The 22,007-nt window shown below is 45.6% G+C and overlaps 1 protein-coding gene across 1 annotated transcript in view; it reads right to left on the minus strand.

Moving 5' to 3' along the window:
* The window catches only part of LOC101160109 (disintegrin and metalloproteinase domain-containing protein 33-like), a 102,934-nt gene that overhangs the window by 53,801 nt on the left and 27,126 nt on the right, over window positions 1-22,007 (minus strand). The window contains exon 3 of the mRNA XM_023965861.1: window positions 18,459-18,535. Coding sequence (XP_023821629.1) covers window positions 18,459-18,535 — 77 coding nt within the window. The remainder of the gene's footprint in view (window positions 1-18,458; window positions 18,536-22,007) is intronic.

Genomic DNA, 22,007 nt, shown 5'->3' on the forward strand with positions numbered 1-22,007 from the left:
AGAACCTCATTGTCTTAAGCTCCGCCTCCTGTCTCTGCATCAGAGTCTGTGAACCAACAACATCTCCCCACAGTCTTCTTCACTTTTCCTTTCATTCTGGATGACTCTCTTTGGTCTGCTGCTGCTCGAGTCCTGACCAGAACCAGGAAGTATGATCACATTAGTCCTGTGCTCAGGTCTCTGCACTGGCTCCCTGTACCTCAAAGAATAGACTTCAAAGCAGCTCTGCTTGTGTACAAGTCTCTCCATGGCCGAGCACCAAAGTACATCTCTGACATGTTAGTGCCATATGAACCATCTCGTACTCTGAGGACCTCAGGCGCCGGCCTCCTGTTGATTCCCAGAGTCAGAACTAAACAAGGGGAATCAGCGTTTCAATATTCTGCAGCTAAAATCTGGAACAGCCTCCCTGAAGGCGTAAGACAGGCCTCTTCTGTGTTCATGTTCAAATCTAGACTTAAAACATTTCTGTTTAGCCGTGTATATGACTGAAAGGTCCTATCTGCACTTTTCTTTCCTTTCCTTCCTTTATTTTTAAATCAATTTTCAAATTTTTTTTATTTTTTTTTATTTTCTTTTAAAGTAAATTTATTTTGATTATTTCTATGATGTATTGTGATTTTAATGCATTTTTCTGTTTTTGTGAAGCACCTTGAATTACTTTGTGTACGAATTGTGCTATACAAATAAACTTGCCTTGCCTTGCCTTTGGTCACACATCAGACCTGAAACCTTCCTCCACCCGTTCCAACCTGCTTGCAGACGCCTCTCCACCTCTTTCCTACACTTTCTGTTGTTCAGGACTGTTGACCCAAAGTCCTCCACCTTCTGCTCCCTGTAACCCCACCTTCCTCTTCAGATCCTCTCATTCACACACAGATGCTCTGTTCTGCTTCAGCTTCATTCCTGATCAAACCTCCATCTCTCTAGACGTTCCTCCACCTGCTTCCTGCTCTCACTACAGATCACATCATCATCTGCAAACATCATGATCCACAGAGATTCCTGTCTAACCTCCTCTGTAGACACACATCTCTGCATTTAGGCACAGAAAGCTTTTTTAGTAAACTTAAAGCCAGAGAGGTTGCAAATTGAAAATGATATTTATTGCAGCCTATCATGCAATAAAAGAAGCAGCGTGTTGTTTTGTCTGTGGAGCTCTGCTGACATGCTGACAGGAGCAAATGACAGACACCGTTTCAGCTCATTACTGCATTTCATTTGTCTGATATCCAGACATTCTGGGTGTCAAGGCTGCTTTTCCTGTTTCACTTGCAGGCATAAAAAAAATAACCATTTACTACAATTTAAATTTAATATTTTCACTCTGAATCACTACTCAAATATGATATTTCTGATTAATATAATATATATTTAACTAACACAAATATTAGGTCAATCGAAAGCAGATTTGACAGTGTTGTCACGGTAACATGGCGACGTGCCGCTTAACCGGCTGTGTTGGCACCGACCTCAACTGCAGCGGCAAAGGAAAGCGGTATGTATGCTGGTTGTGGAGTCTTTTGGACTCCTGCAGCTCCGGTCCGACTCGGTAGACCTTGTTTTCCAAAGTCATGGAATCAACTCAATAACTCGTCTACTTTTCTGTTTATTGTGGCCGGTAGTTGTCTGATAGATGATGAACAAGATGGGTTGAAAACCTTTAAAGACATAAATCAGTATTTCAATTGAACAATGTGTCAAACACACCGTGCACGGTGGCGCAGTGGTTAGCGCTCTTGCCTCACAGCAAGAAGGCCCCCGGTTCAAGTCCCGGCTGGGGGACATGAACCAGAACATCAATGGGGGACCTTTCTGTGTGGAGTTAGCATGTTCTCCCCGTGCATGCGTGGGTTTTCTCCGGGATCTCTGGCTTCCTCCCACCGTCCAAAAACATGCTTCAAAGGTTCATTGGCAACTCTAACTTGTCCCTAGGTGTGAGTGTGATTGGAATGGGTGTGTGATTGCGGCCCTGAGACAGACCTGGACCTGTCCAGGGTTTCCCCTGCCTTCACCCACAAGTGGCCGGGATAGGCTCCAGCAGCCCCGTGACCCCAAAAGGGCAGAAGAAGATGAATGTCAAACACATATCAAAATGCTCTTAAATTGAACTTGTAACCAATAACCAGCAATAAACAAAAGATATTCTCTTAATTCATTGTTAGTCCATACCGGTTGTTCTTTGTTTTGTTTCTGGAGCTGGAGTGGAATCAGACCAAACCAACATGCAGGTGGGAACTTTTTCAGTGATGAGTTTGGTGTTTGTTTGTTGTTTACATGGGGATGTCTGACCCGGGTGGAGTCATTCCTAATTGCTGAGATGTTGAACATGACGCTGATCCTCACGATGTGTTCAGAGAGAAAGTTCACCTCATCCGCTTGTTTTTGTCCAGATTACGTTGTTTTACAGAAGCCAGCGCAGTGATACCGAATATTCATGCTATGTGACCGGGACTTCTTTTTTAGGTGTACATTATCACTTTTTTAATCCAGACCCAGCAGCCAATCAGAACCGAGTATTCACCCGAGTCTATTGAATGTGTAGCTTTGCTGATAATTGCCATAAGAACACATTCAGGATGTTTAGTGATGCCTTCAGCTCAGAGACGTACAGAGACGTACAGTCTTCAACATGTGCAGAAAAATGTGATTATCAAATCAACAAACCTCCTGCAGCCAAGCTGCCTTTGATAAACAAGATGTTGCCCTCTCATAGAACAACAAAAAGCTTTTTTAAATTGGCTTTAGAATATTTTCTGTCCTTTCTTAATAATCTCGGTTCTTTCCTTCTAAACTCCAACCTTTGTGGATGTTCAGGCCACATGCTGAGCGTTTCCCTGCCACGATTCTCATTAAGAGTGCGCATGGATGTGGAAGCACTGCTAAGTAGTCTGGTTAAGACATAATCTCACCAACACCCTCAGATATGCCGTTTTCCTGGGAGCGTCAGCTGCAGAACCACGCGGTGAGGCCGGGGTCAAACCTCTGTGATGAAAATGAGTATTATGGGGCAGAAAGCGGCCGATCTTTGGTGAGCTGACATCATTTACACTAATGAGGCAGCCAGGAGGACAGACGTGTCCTTTGGTCTGCCTCAGTACTGATGGTAAATGGGCTGCATTTGTACCATTTTTCTATTTATGCTGACAATTTGTTACCCAGCAGCCCACATATCCAATTACCCGCCTTCCTGGATCTCTGCAGGTGAGCTAGTGTTCGTACCACCAGGATGCCATGGCCAGGAATCGAACCACAATTCTTCCTTTTGGGAAAAGACATAAAGCTTAATGAGTTACCAGTGTCCCTGTAGCATCAACACCTGATGAAACTGAATCTGATTACCAGCTGTGAGACTGGAAATGTCCCTCTGGACATCTAGCAACACACACATCAGACCAACTGGCATGCATGTGACGTACAGCGAGCTGTGCAGCAGTGGACTCTGGCCCATTTAGCAAAGAAGATGATTCCAGCTTCACGTAGGAGTTTTTTCTTTGTCCAACAGTTTTCACTGTGGAACTGGTGTTACACATTTATAAAACCCCTTCTGTATTAGAGGCTAAACTTAGCTTTTTATCTATCATATCTTTATTATCGTAGCGAGATAGGCTCCAGTATCCCCATGACGATGGACAGGAATAGGAGGGCATGGAGGTGAGGGATGGATGGATGTACATGTAGAGCGGATTTCGGTGCACAAACACAAACTCCTTTTAAACGCGTGCAGTGATGTAGAAAAGTAGTGTTTGAAGTATCTGGAGGATCCCTCCCTAAACTGAGAGGCAACCTGAGGGACATCCAACTTCTGAACGATCTGACACCAGCGCCAAAGAGTCCGCCACAGGTGCCCCCGCGGCCAGAGAGCGTAAGAGATCACAGGAGCAGAGAACACTCCCCCACTACCAACCCCAGAGACTAACCAGGGCCCCGAGAAGGTCTCTATCGGGTAGACTAACCCAGTACAGGGGAGGAAGGACAGTTTTAAGCCCAAAGCTAAAAGGGAACAAAAAGACGCGTTTGGAAGGTTTCTTTGTGGAGAAAAGAGTCGGTGAGGAAACTGAAGGAGAGCTTTCACCTTCAAAGAAACATGAAGCTGCTGTTTCCAGACTAAATCAGAGTCTTCCTCCACGTTTGGATTCATGGAGACAGTTGTTTCCACGGACCAAGTCGCTCTGCATGATATGCGGCGACTGATTCTCCAATGTTTCACATAATCTCACATCAATAAAGATGCAGACACGATGGATTCAGGTTTAAATTACATTTAGAAAAGACCAGTTTTAGGACGGTTGGGCCGTTTTATCTTGCTTTATTTGTCCGTCACACCTTAAAAGTCGGACGCAGCATAAGTTAGAGACCTCATGATCTCACTGCAGCTGGAAGCAGAATGTTCAGGACGTGACTATAAGTTTATGAGCAGAGGTTTTATCCAATGGACATACCTGAAAGACAGAAACTGCTATATGGGAAAAGATCCAGGCTTCGGTCCGTTGGTCACTGCCTACAGTCCTGACAGTCTGCTCAGACTCAGCACCGGTGTTGGGTCCTTCATCCAGTTTACTGTCCAGCCAATCAGGTAATGGTTCAGGAAAAATCAGAGTGTGCATGAACATGGAGTGAAGATGCAGAGACCTGCTTTCTTCTGTTTCTGTTACGACCAGACACTTCCTACCAAGATGAACCGTTTTCTACCCATCACTGATTTGAAAGAACTCAAATTTTTTCATTCATTTCAGAAAACAAAGAAAAGCCTTAGAGTTTTTTTATTTAATTTAATCTTTTCACTTGTGTCTTGTTTGTCTGTTGTTGACAGCTCTGAAGAGGAACAACAACAACAGAGGTTCAGATAAACTCAACTTCAGCCCCGAAAATCTGTGTAGACCAGCAAGCTGAGGACGTATGGGTGTTACTGGAAACGTTCTAGAAAGGAGAAACATCCTGAATCTGACTGTAATGATGATTCTGTGTTTAAAAATCCACACATTACAGTCTTTATGAAACTGTTCTATCCATAACCAGGATGACCAAGTTATGGCAGCGTTTCAGATTCTCATCACCTCTGCTACGTTCAAGTCTGTTGGTTTTTTAGAAAAACTCGTGAATTTGCTGAAAGGCCGCTGAGTATAGTGGAGTGGTGGACCACTCTGGCGGGGGAACCATCCCCTCGCCTTAAAGGTCAACCACACAACAGACATAACAGTAAGGTGGAGGCGGTGGGAGGCGGTGGCCGACGGCAGACGCCGGCGAGGTCAGACTGGAAACGAACAGAGAGGCCTTCCCCCCAAAAACGGGGCAGAATAAAACCTATTAGAGTAAATGTTTACACATATTGATTCCAGTTATGGAAAATATCTAAATGTTCTTAAATTCTACAACATTCTATGCATTAAACACTAAAATCTGTAGAGTTTTCATTGATAGTTCTGATCAGCTCCCACTGAACAACAGATGGGTTGACCTCTGTGGAGCTAAGGTCAAAGGTCTGTAGGAGGAAGTGGTTGTAAAACTTCCTGCTGCAGATGTGGAGGAAGTGATGTCAGAACTGAAGTTCTCTGCTTCTGCTTTCTGTAGATCTGCTGTTTCCTGCCATCGCTGCTTTGGCGCTGAGCTGCAGAGGCGTCAACTGAATTCTCCAGAATCGTAGCGCTCTTGAGTTCCTTTGTTTTGGGGGGGTGGCTGCGGTAAATAGGTGTGAACGCTCATTTCTGTGAATGGCAGCGGCTGATTGGTCCCTGCAGAAGGAAGGATGTGGTTCACGGCCCGCTCTGACACCACGGCTCAGCAGCTCTGAAGCTGTTTTCAGCCTATCTAACTATCACTGCATACTCTGTCGCTCCTGTCACTGAGCGAGTCCTTCACTCATTCAGTTTTTCTATTAGCGTCACTCATATGCTGTGAATGTGGAAAACCTTCAGTCTTTACTCTGAAATATGCTGCTGCCCACTGGAAATATTTGGGAATTAAAAAAAGCAAAACCAAACTTTTGATGTCGCCAGTGTGATAAGTCATGATGTTGCTCCTTCTAAAAAGCACAGCAGTCACGCCTACAGGTGTACATATCCAGGTAAATGTGGAAACAACCATCAGGCTCAGTGCTGCATAGACGGACATCCTCACATCAGCAAATGGAACGGCGCTCATGATGTGAATCACCATCATTCAGGATCAGAGGCCTTTTCTCTTAACCCTACTTTTTTTTCTATTGTATTTTTTATTGTAGAAGAACATGATAGATAATATATTGCATTGATGGACTACAATGTTCTTGCTTTCTCAGTTTTGAATGAAAATAGAACAAACTTGAGGGAGCAGGGACTTTTCTAAACATAAATGGTCTGACGTGAAAATATAAAGTCTGATCTTATAGACTTTAGATATTCTGTCCATTTAGACCATGTAGTGTAAAAAACATCCAGACGGATTTGTAATGAGTGAGAAATTCTTTCCATCCTATACATTCTTTGTTCATCATCAAGCCGGTCGTCTGTTGTTCAGGTTTAAACCAGTTTCTGGTTATTGTGTTCTTACTAGCCGCCAGTAGAACGCAGAGCAGTTTCTTACTTTTGTTGTCGGCCATTTGGTTCCATTTGACCCAAAAATAGACTTTCAAAGGACAAAGGAAGATAATAGAAAATACATTTAGCAGATGTGCACGGATGTCAGACACAGTGATTGGCTCCATTATTACCACACCTCCAACATTTACTACCTGTAGGTACTTTTTCTGAGGGGGGGTAGTAAAAGAAACCTCATTATCTCTTCCAACAGAATTCACACCACGTTTGATCCCTTTGCTGCTGACATACGCCTTCCCAATCCTCTTCTGTAATAGTGAACCCTCCATCTCGCTCCCATTTTAACTTTACATAATACGTGTTCTCCCCCGATGTCAAAAACCGCCTAGTCCCCATAAAATGTTAACTTATTCTCAAAACCCTCCACGGCCGCCGAGTGGCGTGCAAAAATGTGACTGCCGCCTCCCGATCTCAAACTCCGTCACGCGACCACCTGCCTCTGAAAAACCTGCATTCAGGTCAGAGCGCAGCAGCGTTTGGCGTTTGTCTAAGACGTGGTCACATCTGCCTTTTACTCCAGTGTGTTTAGGCAGAGATGTGGTCTTCCACATCCTGGAAGCTCATGTGGATAAACACAATGTCAAATTCAATTCAAATAAAAAAGATGCTTAGTGATTTAGTGAAAATATATATGAGCGGCAGCTCATCAAACCTTCTGACCAAACCCCTCTGAAACCATCGAGCTCTGCGGAAGAGGCAGTGATGACACTGACATGTTGGGTTCTTCATTTTCCTGACACTGAAGTGATGCTTGTCTGACGAGCAGCAGACACAGCAGCAAACCTCAGGAGAGGTTCAAACCAAAATAATGGACTTCACACTTCGTGTGTGTGTGTGTGTGTGTGTGTGTGTGTGTTGATGATGATCATCTCCATTTGATGTAAAAGACCCAACAACCTCAGCGTGCTCTCAATACGCCCTAAACATATGACTATGCCGTTTGCAGCATCATGTAAATCCATTTCAGCCAATCAATGATGACGACAAGAAGAAAGAAATGCAGAAATGTAAAAACCAAATGATTTAATAGACCAGACTGCAGATATAAAAGCAGCTCTGCCCTTCCAGGCCAATGGAGGAGCCTTGAAGGGACAATTTCTCTTTCATTTTATGTTGTCCTTCATTCAAGGCTTTTTGGTTTTCTTCTTTGTCCTTTTTTGAAAGGATGCCGTCCTTGTCGGAGCTGCAGAGCTTTCATAAAGCTTCCTGTCATCATGACAGCTGACAGAATTCTCCGCTTTGCTTTGCAGATACAGATCTCTACAGATAGAGAGTCTCTACCGGATGTCTTCCCTCTTCTATTGGTGGGAACACACTACCCTCTAAAAATGGGTGGTATCAATCTTTTCTAACAGAATTTCTTATTTATAAGCCTTTTTTTCTGTAAAACTGCAGCGGTAGTTAAAGGATTTTGCCGGAACAGGGCCTCAAAACACTCAGGTGCAGCCATGATGGAGACTGCTGCACCAACCACCTCTGAACAATGCATGAGTGCAGCAAGGGCGGTTCAGAGGCGGCAGTGGCCCTGATGACTCACAGAGCCACTGCTGAGCACAAAAACACAGAAAGCAAAGCATGACAGAATCCTTTCTTTATTCCTCACCTCATGGGAGCTGGCCATAAAAAGCTGGAGGTTTTTGCTCAGAGCCAGAATGAGCGAGGAGGGCGACCGTAAGCCTGACCTCACCAGCCCTAACCGCTAACGGCGGCCATGCGGCGTGCAACACGTAACGCCAGGAGGTTTGCTTGTTAACGACAGACGCTGGATCACAGAACAGCAAAGAGCACGCCAACAACCGTCTGAACGAATGATCTGCAATTCAAATGACATTTCACGGGTCTTTTGAAATAGCCGATTAGTCCTAATGATCTGACAATCACTATAGCAACCTAAAGGAAGAGAGGCTTCCAGAGGGGTAGAGGGGGTCATTACAGATACAGTCTGATTGAGCCTTCGGTCCAGAAGGACCTCCACTTGTCAGCTCTGTTATCTCTTCAACAAAGATTGGCTGGCAGAACAACCAGTTGGTGAGTCTTGCAGTGATTGACGGCCCAAATCTGAATGATGCCGACTGGAGCAAACGCTACGGAGCGGCTGTGTGATGTAAAACATTGATGCCAAAGACGGGGTCAGGCTGACGGCCGTGGCAGGAACAGAAACGTTTTTCTACTCTTCAACAAAGTTATAAACCTTTGTGGTATCCTATGGGGTCCAGATGACCCCCCCTTCCATTGAGGTGTTCTCCCTACCATGACAAAGGTGGATAAAGGTGGAAAGATTTCATGTAATCCATGGACACCAGTGAAGATCACAAATCATTGAAGAAAAAAGGTTCAGAGCACTGTCTAGTGGGTCTAGATGACCCAACTCCCAAAATGCCTTGTCGGGAGTGGGGTTATCTGGACCCCACAAGACAGCACAAGGGTAAATATGTGATTGCAGACTAAAATCCAAATCCAATCCATTTCTAATTTAACAGAGCCTATGATCACCGTTTCATTCAAATCATAAAACTTTATTAGAAAGAAAAGACAAATCCATGCAGACAAACTGTAACCAATGAAGAGCAGCTAAAAACACACAAACTGAACAAAGTAGCTGCAGCTGTTTTTTAACCCCTTTCACGCCGCACAGTACGGCCCACAAATGCTCGTTTATTATTACAGAGTTCCAGCTCTGAAAGAGGAGATCCTCCCTTCTGGATGAAAGGGAAAAACAGACAAGTTCATATTATCATACGTCCCTCCCCATCCTGTAGGGAACATCTGGAAAAACAGGAGAAACATCTGGAGTCCGAGGAAGGTTGAGTACAGAGCAAATGTCATCATGTCCTTCAGCAGAAAGCTCTACTTCTGCCTCGTCTGTCGTCTTCCAGTAGGGTTGGGATTTCCTCATTCATGCTTAGCAAACTCTGAGGCTCTAGAGCCTCAGGCTGCTCTTTCACGGCTGTCTTTCTCTTTATATATATATATATATATATATATATATATATATATATATATATATATATATATATATATATATATATATATATATATATATATATATATATAGTCCACACTATTTAGATGTTGATCTACAACAACTTTTTAACAATAACCCAAATTGTTTCTTATCGTAGTAAACAGTAACTTTTATATTAGAATAATTTAGTCTCTAACTCCAGTCCTCTATGGATTAGTTACTACGTTAAGTATAAGTAAATACTCTCTTTAAAATGAACACTAATTAGGACAATAATGTTCGGAATAGCTGAAAACAGGATTTACTTGTTTGCTTGTGACTATTTTTATTGCATAACACAGGCTTCACTCTATTAACAATATCGTTATTTTATTTAATACTTCTAATCTGTAACTTATGTTCGGTTTACAACATATATTCATTATATTTTTCCGGTGCTTCCTCGGTTGGGACCCCTCCCTCTGCTCAGCCACTGCGGCTCTAGAGGGGAACCTGCATCACTGCTTAGCTGTGGTGGAGCGGTCCTCACCTGTGATGCTGCATTTGGCTGGTTATGCTGCTGTTCACAGAGAGGGAGGTTAGAATTATTAGTGTTTCCAACATCATGTTTCCGTGCTCAGCCTGTTTCTCATCGTCTTTCCCCATCAGTTAGGGGGTGGGAGGTGTGAAAGGAGTGGGGGGGGGGGGGGGGCTGTGTGTAGGGACGGGGAGGGGGCCTTTTTTTTATTTTTGTGCTTATTTTCATATTATTTTATTTTGTTTTAATGTAAAGCACTTTGTGTTCTACTTTTATATGAAAAGTGCTTTCTAGATAAAGTTTGATTGATTGATTCAGAAAAGCATGAGGTATCCTTGACTTCCGTGTTCTGGTTCAGGTTTTTATTCCTATTCAAACGTCTTCTTTTGCACACAGTAAACTGCATATTGATATTTCTGTTAGTTAAACAGAAAGGAGAAGGGAAACAGGAGGCGACCTGCCAGCCAGACGGCTGATGCTTGTGTGTGTGTTGTTGTGGTACACAACATGTGTGTTTTCTGTCATTACAGGCGACTGGAACAGAGAGTTGTGTGTTTTCTGGTCAGAATGAGAACATTTGGGTTTAAGCTGCTTCCAGAGGAAAAGCCATCATGAGGAATCCATCCAGGCGTGGCGATGATGAAGGGTTGGATGTCCTGTCAGATGAGGAATCCATAGATTTCATGTTGGGGGCAGCTGCAGTAATTAGCCCCCCCGGTGCTTCAGCTCTGGATCTTTTCTCAGAACAGAGAGCTTAAGGAAACATAAAGATGAGGACGCCTCTGAGCTCCTCCTCCTGCCGTGACATCATAAAGGGGCGGGTCTCCGTTCTGATCAGTCAGAGCAGTGGATGCCTGTTCCTCACAACATCTTATAAAATGCTCGTATTCAACTTTGACTCCACCGGCTGTAGAAGGATAGCAGCAGGAGAGATTTCTTTAGAAATTAAGTCAGTGAGACGACTCCGTCTCTGAGGCCCCGCCTCTCTCTCCTTGTGGGTAACGCCCATTTCATGACATCATCCTTGAGTCGGCCTGGGCAGCGTTTCTGCGTTTCTCCCACCAAAACAAACATCCGAACTTTTGCAAAGATGGATGTTCATATAAAATGAAAGCGTTTGGCCAATCACCGCTAGCTCCCCGGAGAAAGTGGGCGTGTGGGACACGGCGTTATGGGAGGAGCCAAGAGACAAAGGATGAAGTGGAATGGCTTTAAACATGTATAAAGTTAAATATGTAAGTCAATATACTTTTTGTTTTTTTCAGTGATGTGGTTTATGGTCTGCTATGACAGTGTGGACTGTTCCATCCATTGATGAAATGTTCTTTTGGTTTTGGACACAGAACAGTTTTCATCCAACTCTGCCTTCTTAAAATATTATATTCCACCTTTTTGTTAACAGGAAGAATCCTACATGTGTTACAAAAACCTGCATCCCCAAGGAGAGGAAAAGATCCTAACAAGCAGATTTAGGTCATATAAATCATATTGATTTTTCTGTGTTTGTAATATGATTAATATTTTATTAACAGGCTGCAAATCATTCACACTAAGCTGCCTGCGGCACACAGTCCCCCAGAGAAAACAGTCACAGAGTACAACCTTGTGTTGCAGCATCACTGCCTGGTCCTTTATCTTTGTCTTTCAGGGAGGAGGGAATAAAAAGCAGGAGCCAAACGCTTCATGCAGCCACGCTTTGCTGTTTGCTCCACCTGTCATGCTCTGCTTTGGTCTGGCAGCACTACGTTCCCGTCAGCGCTGAAAGAAAACCGCTCCTGCAGCAACAATGACTGCAGGTTCATCTGCCCCAGGGGCCGCAGAGGGGTCATAGAGGGGCCACAGAGGGGCCAGAGAGGGGCCATAGATGAGCCAGAGAGGGGCCGCAGAGGGGCCACAGAGGGGTCATAGGGGCCACAGAGGGGCCATAGGGGCCAGAGAGGAGCCACAGAGGGACCAGAGAGGGGCCACAGAGGGGTCATAGAGGGACCAGAGAGGGGCCAGAGAGGGACCAGAGAGGGGCCACAGAGGGACCACAGAGGGGCCGCAGAGGGACCACAGAGGGGCCGCAGAGGGGCCACAGAGGGGCCATAGGGGCCAGAGAGGGACCAGAGAGGGGCCACAGAGGGGCCACAGAGGGGCCACAGAGGGGCAGCAGAGGGGCCACAGAGGGGCCAGAGAGGGGCCAGAGAGGGGCCACAGAGGGGCCACAGAGGGGCCGCAGAGGGGCCACAGAGGGGCCGCAGAGGGGCCGCAGAGGGGCCGCAGAGGGGCCGCAGAGGGGCTGCAGAGGGACCAGAGAGGGGCCGCAGAGGGGCCGCAGAGGGGCCACAGAGGGCTCATAGGGGCCACAGAGGGACCAGAGAGGGACCAGAGAGGGACCACAGAGGGGCCGCAGAGGGGCCGCAGAGGGGCCACAGAGGGGCCGCAGAGGGGCCACAGAGGGGCCACAGAGGGGTCATAGAGGGACCACAGAGGGACCACAGAGGGGCCACAGAGGGGTCATAGAGGGACCAGAGAGGGGCCACAGAGGGGTCATAGAGGGACCACAGAGGGACCACAGAGGGGTCATAGAGGGAGCAGAGAGGGGCCACAGAGGGGTCACAGAGGGACCAGAGAGGGGCCAGAGAGGGACCAGAGAGGGGCCGCAGAGGGGCCACAGAGGGGCCGCAGAAGGCTCATAGGGGCCACAGAGGGACCAGAGAGGGACCAGAGAGGGACCACAGAGGGGCCGCAGAGGGGCCACAGAGGGGCCGCAGAGGGGCCACAGAGGGGCCGCAGAGGGGCCACAGAGGGGCCACAGAGGGGTCATAGAGGGACCACAGAGGGACCACAGAGGGACCACAGAGGGGCCACAGAGGGGTCATAGAGGGACCAGAGAGGGGCCACAGAGGGGTCATAGAGGGACCAGAGAGGGACCAGAGAGGGACCACAGAGGGGCCACAGAGGGGTCATAGAGGGACCAGAGAGGGGCCACAGAGGGGCCGCAAAGGGGCCACAGAGGGGCCGCAGAGGGGCCTTCACAGCCTCTGCTAGTCGTTTCACAGGCAAACTGTTGCAGCTGAATTTCTTAACACTGTCACACACGTGATATTGATTACAGGTCCCGTTAGAAACTGGAGTTCGCCTTTCCATAGGAAATGTTTAAGCAAGTTGTTAGCATGCTGAGAAATAAAAATAAGCCTGACTTCCTGTCTTGATGAAAGTCTAACCGTTTCTAACCGTAATACCTGTAACACTTTGTTCTTTTGTTATGCCTCATAGAAAATGTTTGGGTTTAAACGGCTTTTTGACCTAAAAGGATAGAAATGATTTCCTGTTAATAATCTCATCAAAGCCTCAGGTCAGGCGTTAGGAGATTCTGTCCAGGGCCAAAAAGAAAGAGCAGAGCGTCAAATGTGGTCCGCCGTGGCCATCAGTCACTCTTCAGATAAGGCTTTAAGGTCAAATGAGAGCTGGTAACCAAACAGGATTTCACTCACGGTCTGTCTAAGACATCCAGCTTTAGAAGGTCACGGCTTGACGGATGAGGGCTTCAGAGATACCGGAAAATGCTGAAAGGAGCCATAATCTGCACAAAAGCAGGGAAGAGGCTGTGCTCATCCAGACACTGATGCACAGCCGCCTCAGCAGGACTTCCACCAGGAGGCAGCGGACTCTGCAGGCCGCTAAGGCCCAGACCGACGTCTACTGAAGGAGAACACCCGCTCTCTGCCCTGGTCCATTATCCTACCCACAATTCTGTCGCACGCTCAGCTTAACCTGTGCGAAAGCTGAGAAGTCTTCCTCCGTAGGCGGAGAAGCAGCCTCTTCCCAGCAGCTGTCTGTCTCCTCACATGGATGCGTCTCAGCGTTTCATTGGTGTCCCATCTTTCCCAGTCCCTCTTTGTCCTGCATCCTAAAACTTTGATCTTAGTTTGAGAAACAAAATGAAGCCAGAAGACAAACTGCTTTCTGTACTACTGGATTGTAAACTCCATGAGAGTTTATGGTCTGGAAGTCAGACTAAGGATGGCCTCATGGTTAGAATCATCAGACGGCATTTCTGATCCATCGTGTTCTTCCAGAGCTTCAGGTGAAAATCAGCATCTATAATAGTTACTTCATTTAAACTCTAAGTTTGGAATTCAAACTAAATGTGCTGTTTGCAGTGATGTCAGCGGTTGGATCAGTGTGTTTATGTGCACGTGTCTGCATGAGCGTGTCTGCAGATGACATCCGTCCACATCTAATCAAACATCTGGAAAGTTTCAGGTTTCATCAAGCAGCAACAGTGAAACCGTCGTCTGTGAGTTCAGACTTTTACTGAGCATTTGTCCATTTTTAACCCGCTACAGCAGTGCTTCTCAAAGCGTCTTCACCCCTCCCCCGGGGGGGGTGAAGACGTCACCCGGTGGGACAAGGCTGGGAAGTGTGGGGGGGGGGGGACTAATGTTTGGACGTCAGGTGGAACATAAACAGACGGCGCTGTGGGACAGAGTTTCTGCTGGTCTGACGTCACGTACATGAACCTGATCCCAACCGTGACGTTTGAAGACGTCATGATTGTCGTTAACGGTGGTTTTAAGGTCTGGAGAAAAGCATGCATGATGGATGGATGTTCTCACAGTTTGAGAACAAACAAAGTGAATGTTCCTTTATTTCATTTATTTATGCTTTAACAAAGGATCTTTCACTTTCTTCACGTCTTCCCTGCAGGATTCTTCCTCAAATGTTTCTCAGACAACAATCAGTACGACTGGCTGACAGATCCATGAATGCAGCAGCAGCTGCTGAGGAGGATCAGTCCATTGAAATCCCGTCAGGATGAGATGTTTTTGGACTGTGGGAGGAAGCCGGAGCTAAAACCCACGAGGAGAACACGCTAACTCCACAGAGAACATCCCAGCCCGGATTCGAACCCGGGGGATCTTGCATGAGGCGGACGCGTTAACCACTGTGCCGACATGCAGCACTTTTATTGGGAAAATCTGCCAAAGAAATCTAAAACGGTCATAAACAAAGTCAGCCGACATGCAATCTGCTTCCTCTATGGCTTCAAGGCTCCTAAAAAATGTTTCTGTGCTCAAGTGCAGAAAAGCTGGTCTACAGCAAAGAGAGTCATCCAGATGAAGGCAAAGGTGAAGAAGACTGTGGTGAGATCATGTTGGTTCAGAGACAGGAGGCGGAGCTGCAGGAAGCAGAGATGAAGATGCTGAGGGTCTCTGCGGGACCAGGATGGATCAGGAAGGAATCCACCAGAGGAACAGATCATGGATGTTCTGGAGATCAGTGAAGGGAAGCAGATGGAGACGAGTGATGATGATGATGATGCTGAGAGGATGCTGAGCTAGCAGGAAGGAGGAGGAAGACCAAGAGGAGGTCCATGGATGAAGGAGACCTGAGGGAGGCTGGTGTGAACTGGGTTTGACTGATTTCCTGTGGAGCCTCAAAAAGGAGCAGCCAAAAGACAAGGACAGTTTTAGGAAAAATAACTATTTGTTATTAAATCTAGCATGAAAAAACAACAATTCATTTGACAAACTCCACTATTTCCACCCTCAGTGCCTGTTTTCACAGACTGATAGATCTGTAGATGTTCTGTTCTCTGGATTCTTGGCTCATCAACGTCTCATTTGTGAAACAGTGGGAGTTGAAAGGAGGTGACGTCTGCTGTCACAGTCCTCTATAGTCTCTCTGCTAACATGTAGATCATGGGGGGTCACATCCTTAAACTTTCTTTAAGAAAATAGACTTTTATTCTCTAATTGATCTGGAGAACAATATGCCTTTGTTGCTATGGAAACGGCACGTTCTTCAGAGGAAACATGAATGGAACCTGGGAGTTTCTTCTTCAGAGACCAGTTTCTGCTTCCATGAGAAACTTTCTGACAGGAAACCGGTTTTATTTTCTGAGCCGTGCCAAAAGCTGCTAGCCTGGAACGGGTCTGGGGACTCCTGGCCCCCATCCAGTCCAGTGGAGGAGTCCATTTAAAAAGTTTCCTGCTACATTTCTTCCCTTTTTTTCCCTCTGACTTACATTTCTGGGCCTGAATCCCAGTGATTGACTGAGATTCCACTGCAGGATTCAAACACAGACGTTTTAACCTTCATTCCTGACCGCGTTTACTAAATTTCCCTTCAGGGATTAATAAAGTTGTTCTTGAATCTTGTCTCCTCTCTCCTCCATTCCAAACTGCCGTTCAGCTGCTATTTCTGCCGTCATCGTCGCTTTGGGGAGAATTTGTCGCTTCATTCCTTTGTTTCGGTTTGTTTCTGAGCAACCGAGTCCAACAGAAGACTGACTCAACCAGCGGGGCTAATGTGCCACTGAGCAAGGCAGGAAAGCTGCTCCAGCGCCGCAGTCAGACGTCTGAGCAGCACCGCTTAAGTTTGAACCTGACAGCTCAGGCAGAACATAGTGAGGAGATGCTTTAGGAAATGGTTCTGATGCAGGATGTGGTTTCACAGCATGTTCTGTTTCTATGCTTCGCTGCAAAAATTGAACCTTAAAAAAGTAAAAAAGACACTTGCTTCAAGAATAATAGTCTTGTTTTCTGTCTTGCAAGCAAAAAAGAACGTTTTTCCATCTTACTTTGAGAAAAGATGTCTTAGAAGTTTTGTCTTAAAATAAGAATTCTTGTTTAGTCCATTTTTCTTTCTGATTTTATTGCTTATTTTCAAAAAGATCTGCCAATAGGGAAAGAATTGTTGTTTTTGCGGTGAACAGTATCACCAGTGATTTGGTGATGATGAACTTAAGTGTGTTGTGAGCAGAGAGGACGTGTACCTTGGTGACCGATCAATCTGAAGACTTTAAACTATAATCCGTCACATTTAGCTGCCCGACCCTTCCTTTTGGTTTCTAAAGGGTTGTTCTGTCTTCATTCGGTATTGAACCGTGTTTCCAGCCTCATGTTGTGCTTTGTTTTCTGGCTGTGGTTATGGGGCGGCGCCCAAAGGGTCCGTCTGCTCATATGCTACGCTCATCCAGGTAAACGTTTTCCACCGTCAGGTGGTAAAAAACACCTGTTACTGTCATGTGAGACATTTACAGCTCAGCATAGCAGGAAGTAGAAAACCTGAAAAGGTTAAGTTTCCTCTGATGAGTAACAAAAAACACTTTGTGTCAAATGAACTTGATCATGTTAGAAACTGAACTGAAACAGAATTGAATCCTGTTTTTTCTTTATATAACATAGAAATCAATGCACTGATCCTGAATAACTTTATAATTAATAACACACAGATCTGTGCGTCTGCTTCATGATTCCCTCAGGAAGTCATCAGTGGGAGACGTTCCTGCTGGATCCTCCATGGATGCATCACAGTCAGTCTGTTTGAACTGAGACACATCCAAAAGTCTGGCTGCATGTGACTTCCTGAAGCTTCTGTCCAATCAGAAGCTCTGAATCCTGTGACGCTGCCTAGGCCTGCTAGAAGGCCCTGCTGACACCAACTCACAATCTGATTGGTTGAAGGAAATGAATGGCAGACACTGATTTTGCATTAGGAAGCCTTAACAACGGATAATGAGGCCTATTTAGCTCTGACTGCCTTTAATGAGTATGCATGGAGAAAATATGAACACATGATGCAGATACTTTTTAGGCCTTCAGAGAAGCTCCTGAAGGCCCTGACGGCCCACCACTGGTTCACGTGTTCTCTGCGTGGTTCATTCCTACTTCTTCCGTGGTTTTAACGTGTTTCATTCCTGAAGTATTTCACGTAAAGACCACAACATTTCTCACTTTTTCCATGTGTGTTCACCAGTTTCCGTCTGTGTAACATTTGTACGCAGTGGCTGTGGGGCAACCCTATTAAATAATAATGCAGTAAAGGAAAAGCTCTTGAGTTCACTGTCCAATCAAAAGTCATCTCTGAATGTTCAAACTCAGCACGTTCTCAGGTCTTCTAATGTAGGAAAGTGTCTGTGTGAACATTTACATGAACAGAATGAAACGGCGTTAACAAGCTTCTTCTTCGCCGTGCACCACAGCCTTCTCCTGTGTTCTCACGCAGAGATGCCACCTCTGCTGCTGTTTCTCACGCTCTCTCTGAGGAACTGGGCTTCGTTTGGGGCCCTCCCCTTTGCCCCGTCTCACCACAATGCAGCAGGTAAAAGGGGGTTTTTTTAGAGAAAAGGATGCCCTCATCCAGTCGCTTTAGGGCGTGTCTGCCCTTTCAGAGTAAGCTAGCTGCATCTGCCTGACCTCCTTCAATCAAACCATTTTTATACATTCTATACTTAGCAGGATAAAAAGCAACAACAATAAAGCATCACAAGAAAAAGTAATACTAGAGAATGATTGGCATCTCCTATTTTCTCTCTATTGTGTTCTTTGCAGCGACTTCCACGGATAAGAGGTGAAAGAAGGAGGGAATAATCAAAAATCTAGAATGTTCTGGCAGGAACGGTACTTACTGGTTGTGTTGCACTTGCAGCACCATTTGGAAGTCAGTGGATGAGAGCAGAACTTCTCCTGTGGCTGGATAATCCGCCTGCAAGAGTGAAGATCAGCCTTTTAGTGGGTGAGGTCAGCAGACGAACAGCTTATGGAACAGAGGAAGAGCTTCCCAGCTGCACCGGGAGGCTGACATTACGTTACTTTGCATGTCTAAACAAATTCACTTCACAAAAATGACAAACTCCCAGAGTCAAAATCCTCAGTCAGTTGCGTCTCGTTGTCCCTGGATAACCGGCTGCAGTCATTTGATCCTAACGAGCCTCAGCCTCCTGAGGAACCCCAGACTATTCTACTTTGGCAAATCTCTTCAGCTCCTCCAGAGTCGATGGCCGTCAGCCATGGGCTTCAGTTCACCCACAATGGGATCCTCCGTGGGATTCAAGTCACTGACGTTCACTTTGAAGGTCGCTCTTCACCAAATGTTTTGGCCCCAGACCCAACAAGTAAAGCCTACACATGGATTTTATCGTAGGGCGACTCACATGCAGAAACAGTTATAGATTCAAAATGAGATTAACCAGATAAAAACGTAGCTCACTAATTTGTCAACAATGATTTAGTCACAATGTACCATCATTTTCTCCTCCTACAGTTGTTATAGATTTGACTCATGTCAGTGATATTCAAACACCTGAACGTTATTCATGAAGACAGACAGGATCTGGTTACGCCATAAGGAGAAGATAAACAATCAGCTGGATTCCTCTCCTGGTTCTTTATGTTTCCCTTTAGAGGGCGCTACAGCACATCATCTTCCTCCACCTGACCTTCCTCCTCTCTTACTCCAACCTCCCTCATGTCCTCCTCCTCTACATACATCAGCCCCCTCTTTGGCCCTCCTCTTCTTTCCTGGTAGCTCCAACCTCCATCACCTCCATCATCTTCATCACCTCCATTATCTTCATCATCTTCATCACCTCCATCACCTCCATCCTCTTCATCACCTCCATCATCTTCATCACCTCCATCCCCTCTATCACCTCCATCATCTTCATCACCTCCATTATCTTCATCATCTTCATCACCTCCATCCTCTTCATCACCTCCATCCTCTTCATCACCTCCATCATCTTCATCACCTCCATCCCCTCTATCACCTCCATCATCTTCATCACCTCCATTATCTTCATCATCTTCATCACCTCCATCCTCTTCATCATCTCCATCCTCTTCATCACCTCCATCCTCTTCATCACCTCCATCACCTTCATGGCTCCTCCTCTCCAAACGTCTCCACCTGCTTCCCCGCTGTGATCATCCAGACGAGTGCTGGTCGTTGTTCATGCCCCCCCCAGTGGACAGTTCCTGTTTGGCATTTCCACGACTAATTGTGTCAGATAAGCTTCTGACACAACCCTCTGCATGTAGCTGGACTTGGAGAACTGGACTGCGCCCCCTTGTGGTTGCATTACTCAGATTAATGCTTCTTTATTACTTTAGATATTTTTTTTATTTGACAGACATGCATTAAGGGGAAAAGAACTTCAAATCAGAGTAGAAGTATTTTATATCAGGTGACGTATGTCCTAATCAATTCGCTTTTCCCTTTGAACAACAAAGGACGATCATTTTACACCATGTCCAAGACACCATAAAGAAATAACAAAACACAGCAATCCCAAACCCGATGAGGTCAAAAAGTGGATAACAAAGGTTACCTGCCACATCAAATGTGTTTAAATCAAATATTCTGAAAACCGTTTCAATAAAAAGTCCTTATGTTTATGTAACAAACACATTTGACGGACATTTATCTCCATTACAATCTATTCAGTCTGCTGCTCTATCAGCAGTGAAGGGCTTCCACCATCAGTCATGCATTTCATGAATGCACCTGCAGCCACATTGCAGCAGCAATGACGGAGCTGCCTGAGGGAGCATTCTGCTTTCATTCTGCTTTCACACTCATCCAAACTCTGCTTCCTCTGGCTGCTTTTCTGTCATGAGCACAAACACAGGCAGGGTTTTTGTTACAACACTTTAAACTAAGCAGGCTTTCTGCTAAACAACCTATGCTGAAGGAAACATTCAGGACTGTTAAAACTGGATCATTCAAAGACTAAAAGAACAGGATCACTTTTTGTGGTTGATGAGCAAAGTTTGTGTTTTTTAGAGTCAACAGATGTGAGATGTGGCTTTAAAACACAAACGGTTGAAGTCTGAGTTTCTTTTAGTGAAGAAACAGAATTTTATTCTGATCCAACAAAGAAACTTTGTTGAATATCTTTCAGATATAAAGAAATGTGTTGATAAGAAAATAAGGAAGATTAAACAAAGATGAAAGACGACATCTTCTTACTCATAATCATTAGTGGACACACACACACACACACACACACCCACACACGCACACACACACACACACACAGTTTTTTTCTTCACGTTTGCTATAATCTGGTGTTTATCAGATCATATTAACATTTCTGTAAAAATGTAATCTAAATATCTCAAAAGCAGCTCTGTTCCATTGAAAAACTGGAACTGTGTTGTAGTTCAGCTCTGAACATGTTTTTTTTATTCCAGTGTGTTTTTGAGGCCTTAATGCTGTGATTCATTAAAACTAAAAGGCTAAAAGTTTCAGGTTGAAGCAGGCTAAACAGAAATTGTGAAACGACAGATGAAGGGTAAGCTTTGAGTAAAAGGGGATTCTGCTCCTCTGAATGCAGAGGATCAACAGACCACTGGTAACAAAACTCTGTCTATTTGGGCTGGCTTCCTTCTAACTCGCACACCAGTGAGGACCAATGGGAGGTCAGGGATCTCCTCAAGGACACTTAAAGGTGCAGACGGCATAGGGTATGAAGTGTTGGCCAATCACCAGACTGCTAGAAACTTCCTCAGTCTACAGAGATATAGCCTCCATCTTCTCCTCCTTCATGTCTAAATGAGTGGCTGCAGGACTTTAAAAAGAGATTGAGACGGGCGTCAAAGCCCTTTGGGAGTTCCATCTAGCATGAGCTAATGACCGGTGGCGGGGTAAAGGGGTCAGCTGAGCCCTTATCTGCAACCGCCAGGCTAGACTCACTCATGCTGACATCGTGGCTTGGAGAAGGGAGGCCTGTGGCTCTGGAATGCTTTTGTAGCTGGAATAAAAGTCCATCATTTCCACCGTCTGTATGTCTCAACGGGCCACGACTAGCAGTTCCACCCTGCCACCAGCACCCATGCACATACGCTGTTTGCACCCACTAAACCCCGCGGGGGGACACTGGGAGGATGGGAATGCATTTAATGCTTCAGTTCAGACACCAACATGCATCCCTGCTGGGATTTCCACAGCAGCAGGTCTGGCTTTCCACAGCTCCTCCTGGTTTGTTGGAGCTGGATTCCTGATCCTGGAGGATCTCTGACAGCCCACCTTTTTGGAGTTTTCCTTAGAGCCCTCATGCTTTGAGGTGTGCTGAGAGCTTTCTAAAAAAAAACTCCTGTTTGGGTTCAGAACTCATTGTTCATAACTGTTTTAGGTTTATGTTTTCATAACTAGAGGCATGTTCTGTGTGCCGGGT

This window comes from Oryzias latipes, chromosome 18, assembly GCF_002234675.1.
Source record: "Oryzias latipes chromosome 18, ASM223467v1".
Lineage (NCBI taxonomy): Eukaryota > Metazoa > Chordata > Actinopteri > Beloniformes > Adrianichthyidae > Oryzias > Oryzias latipes.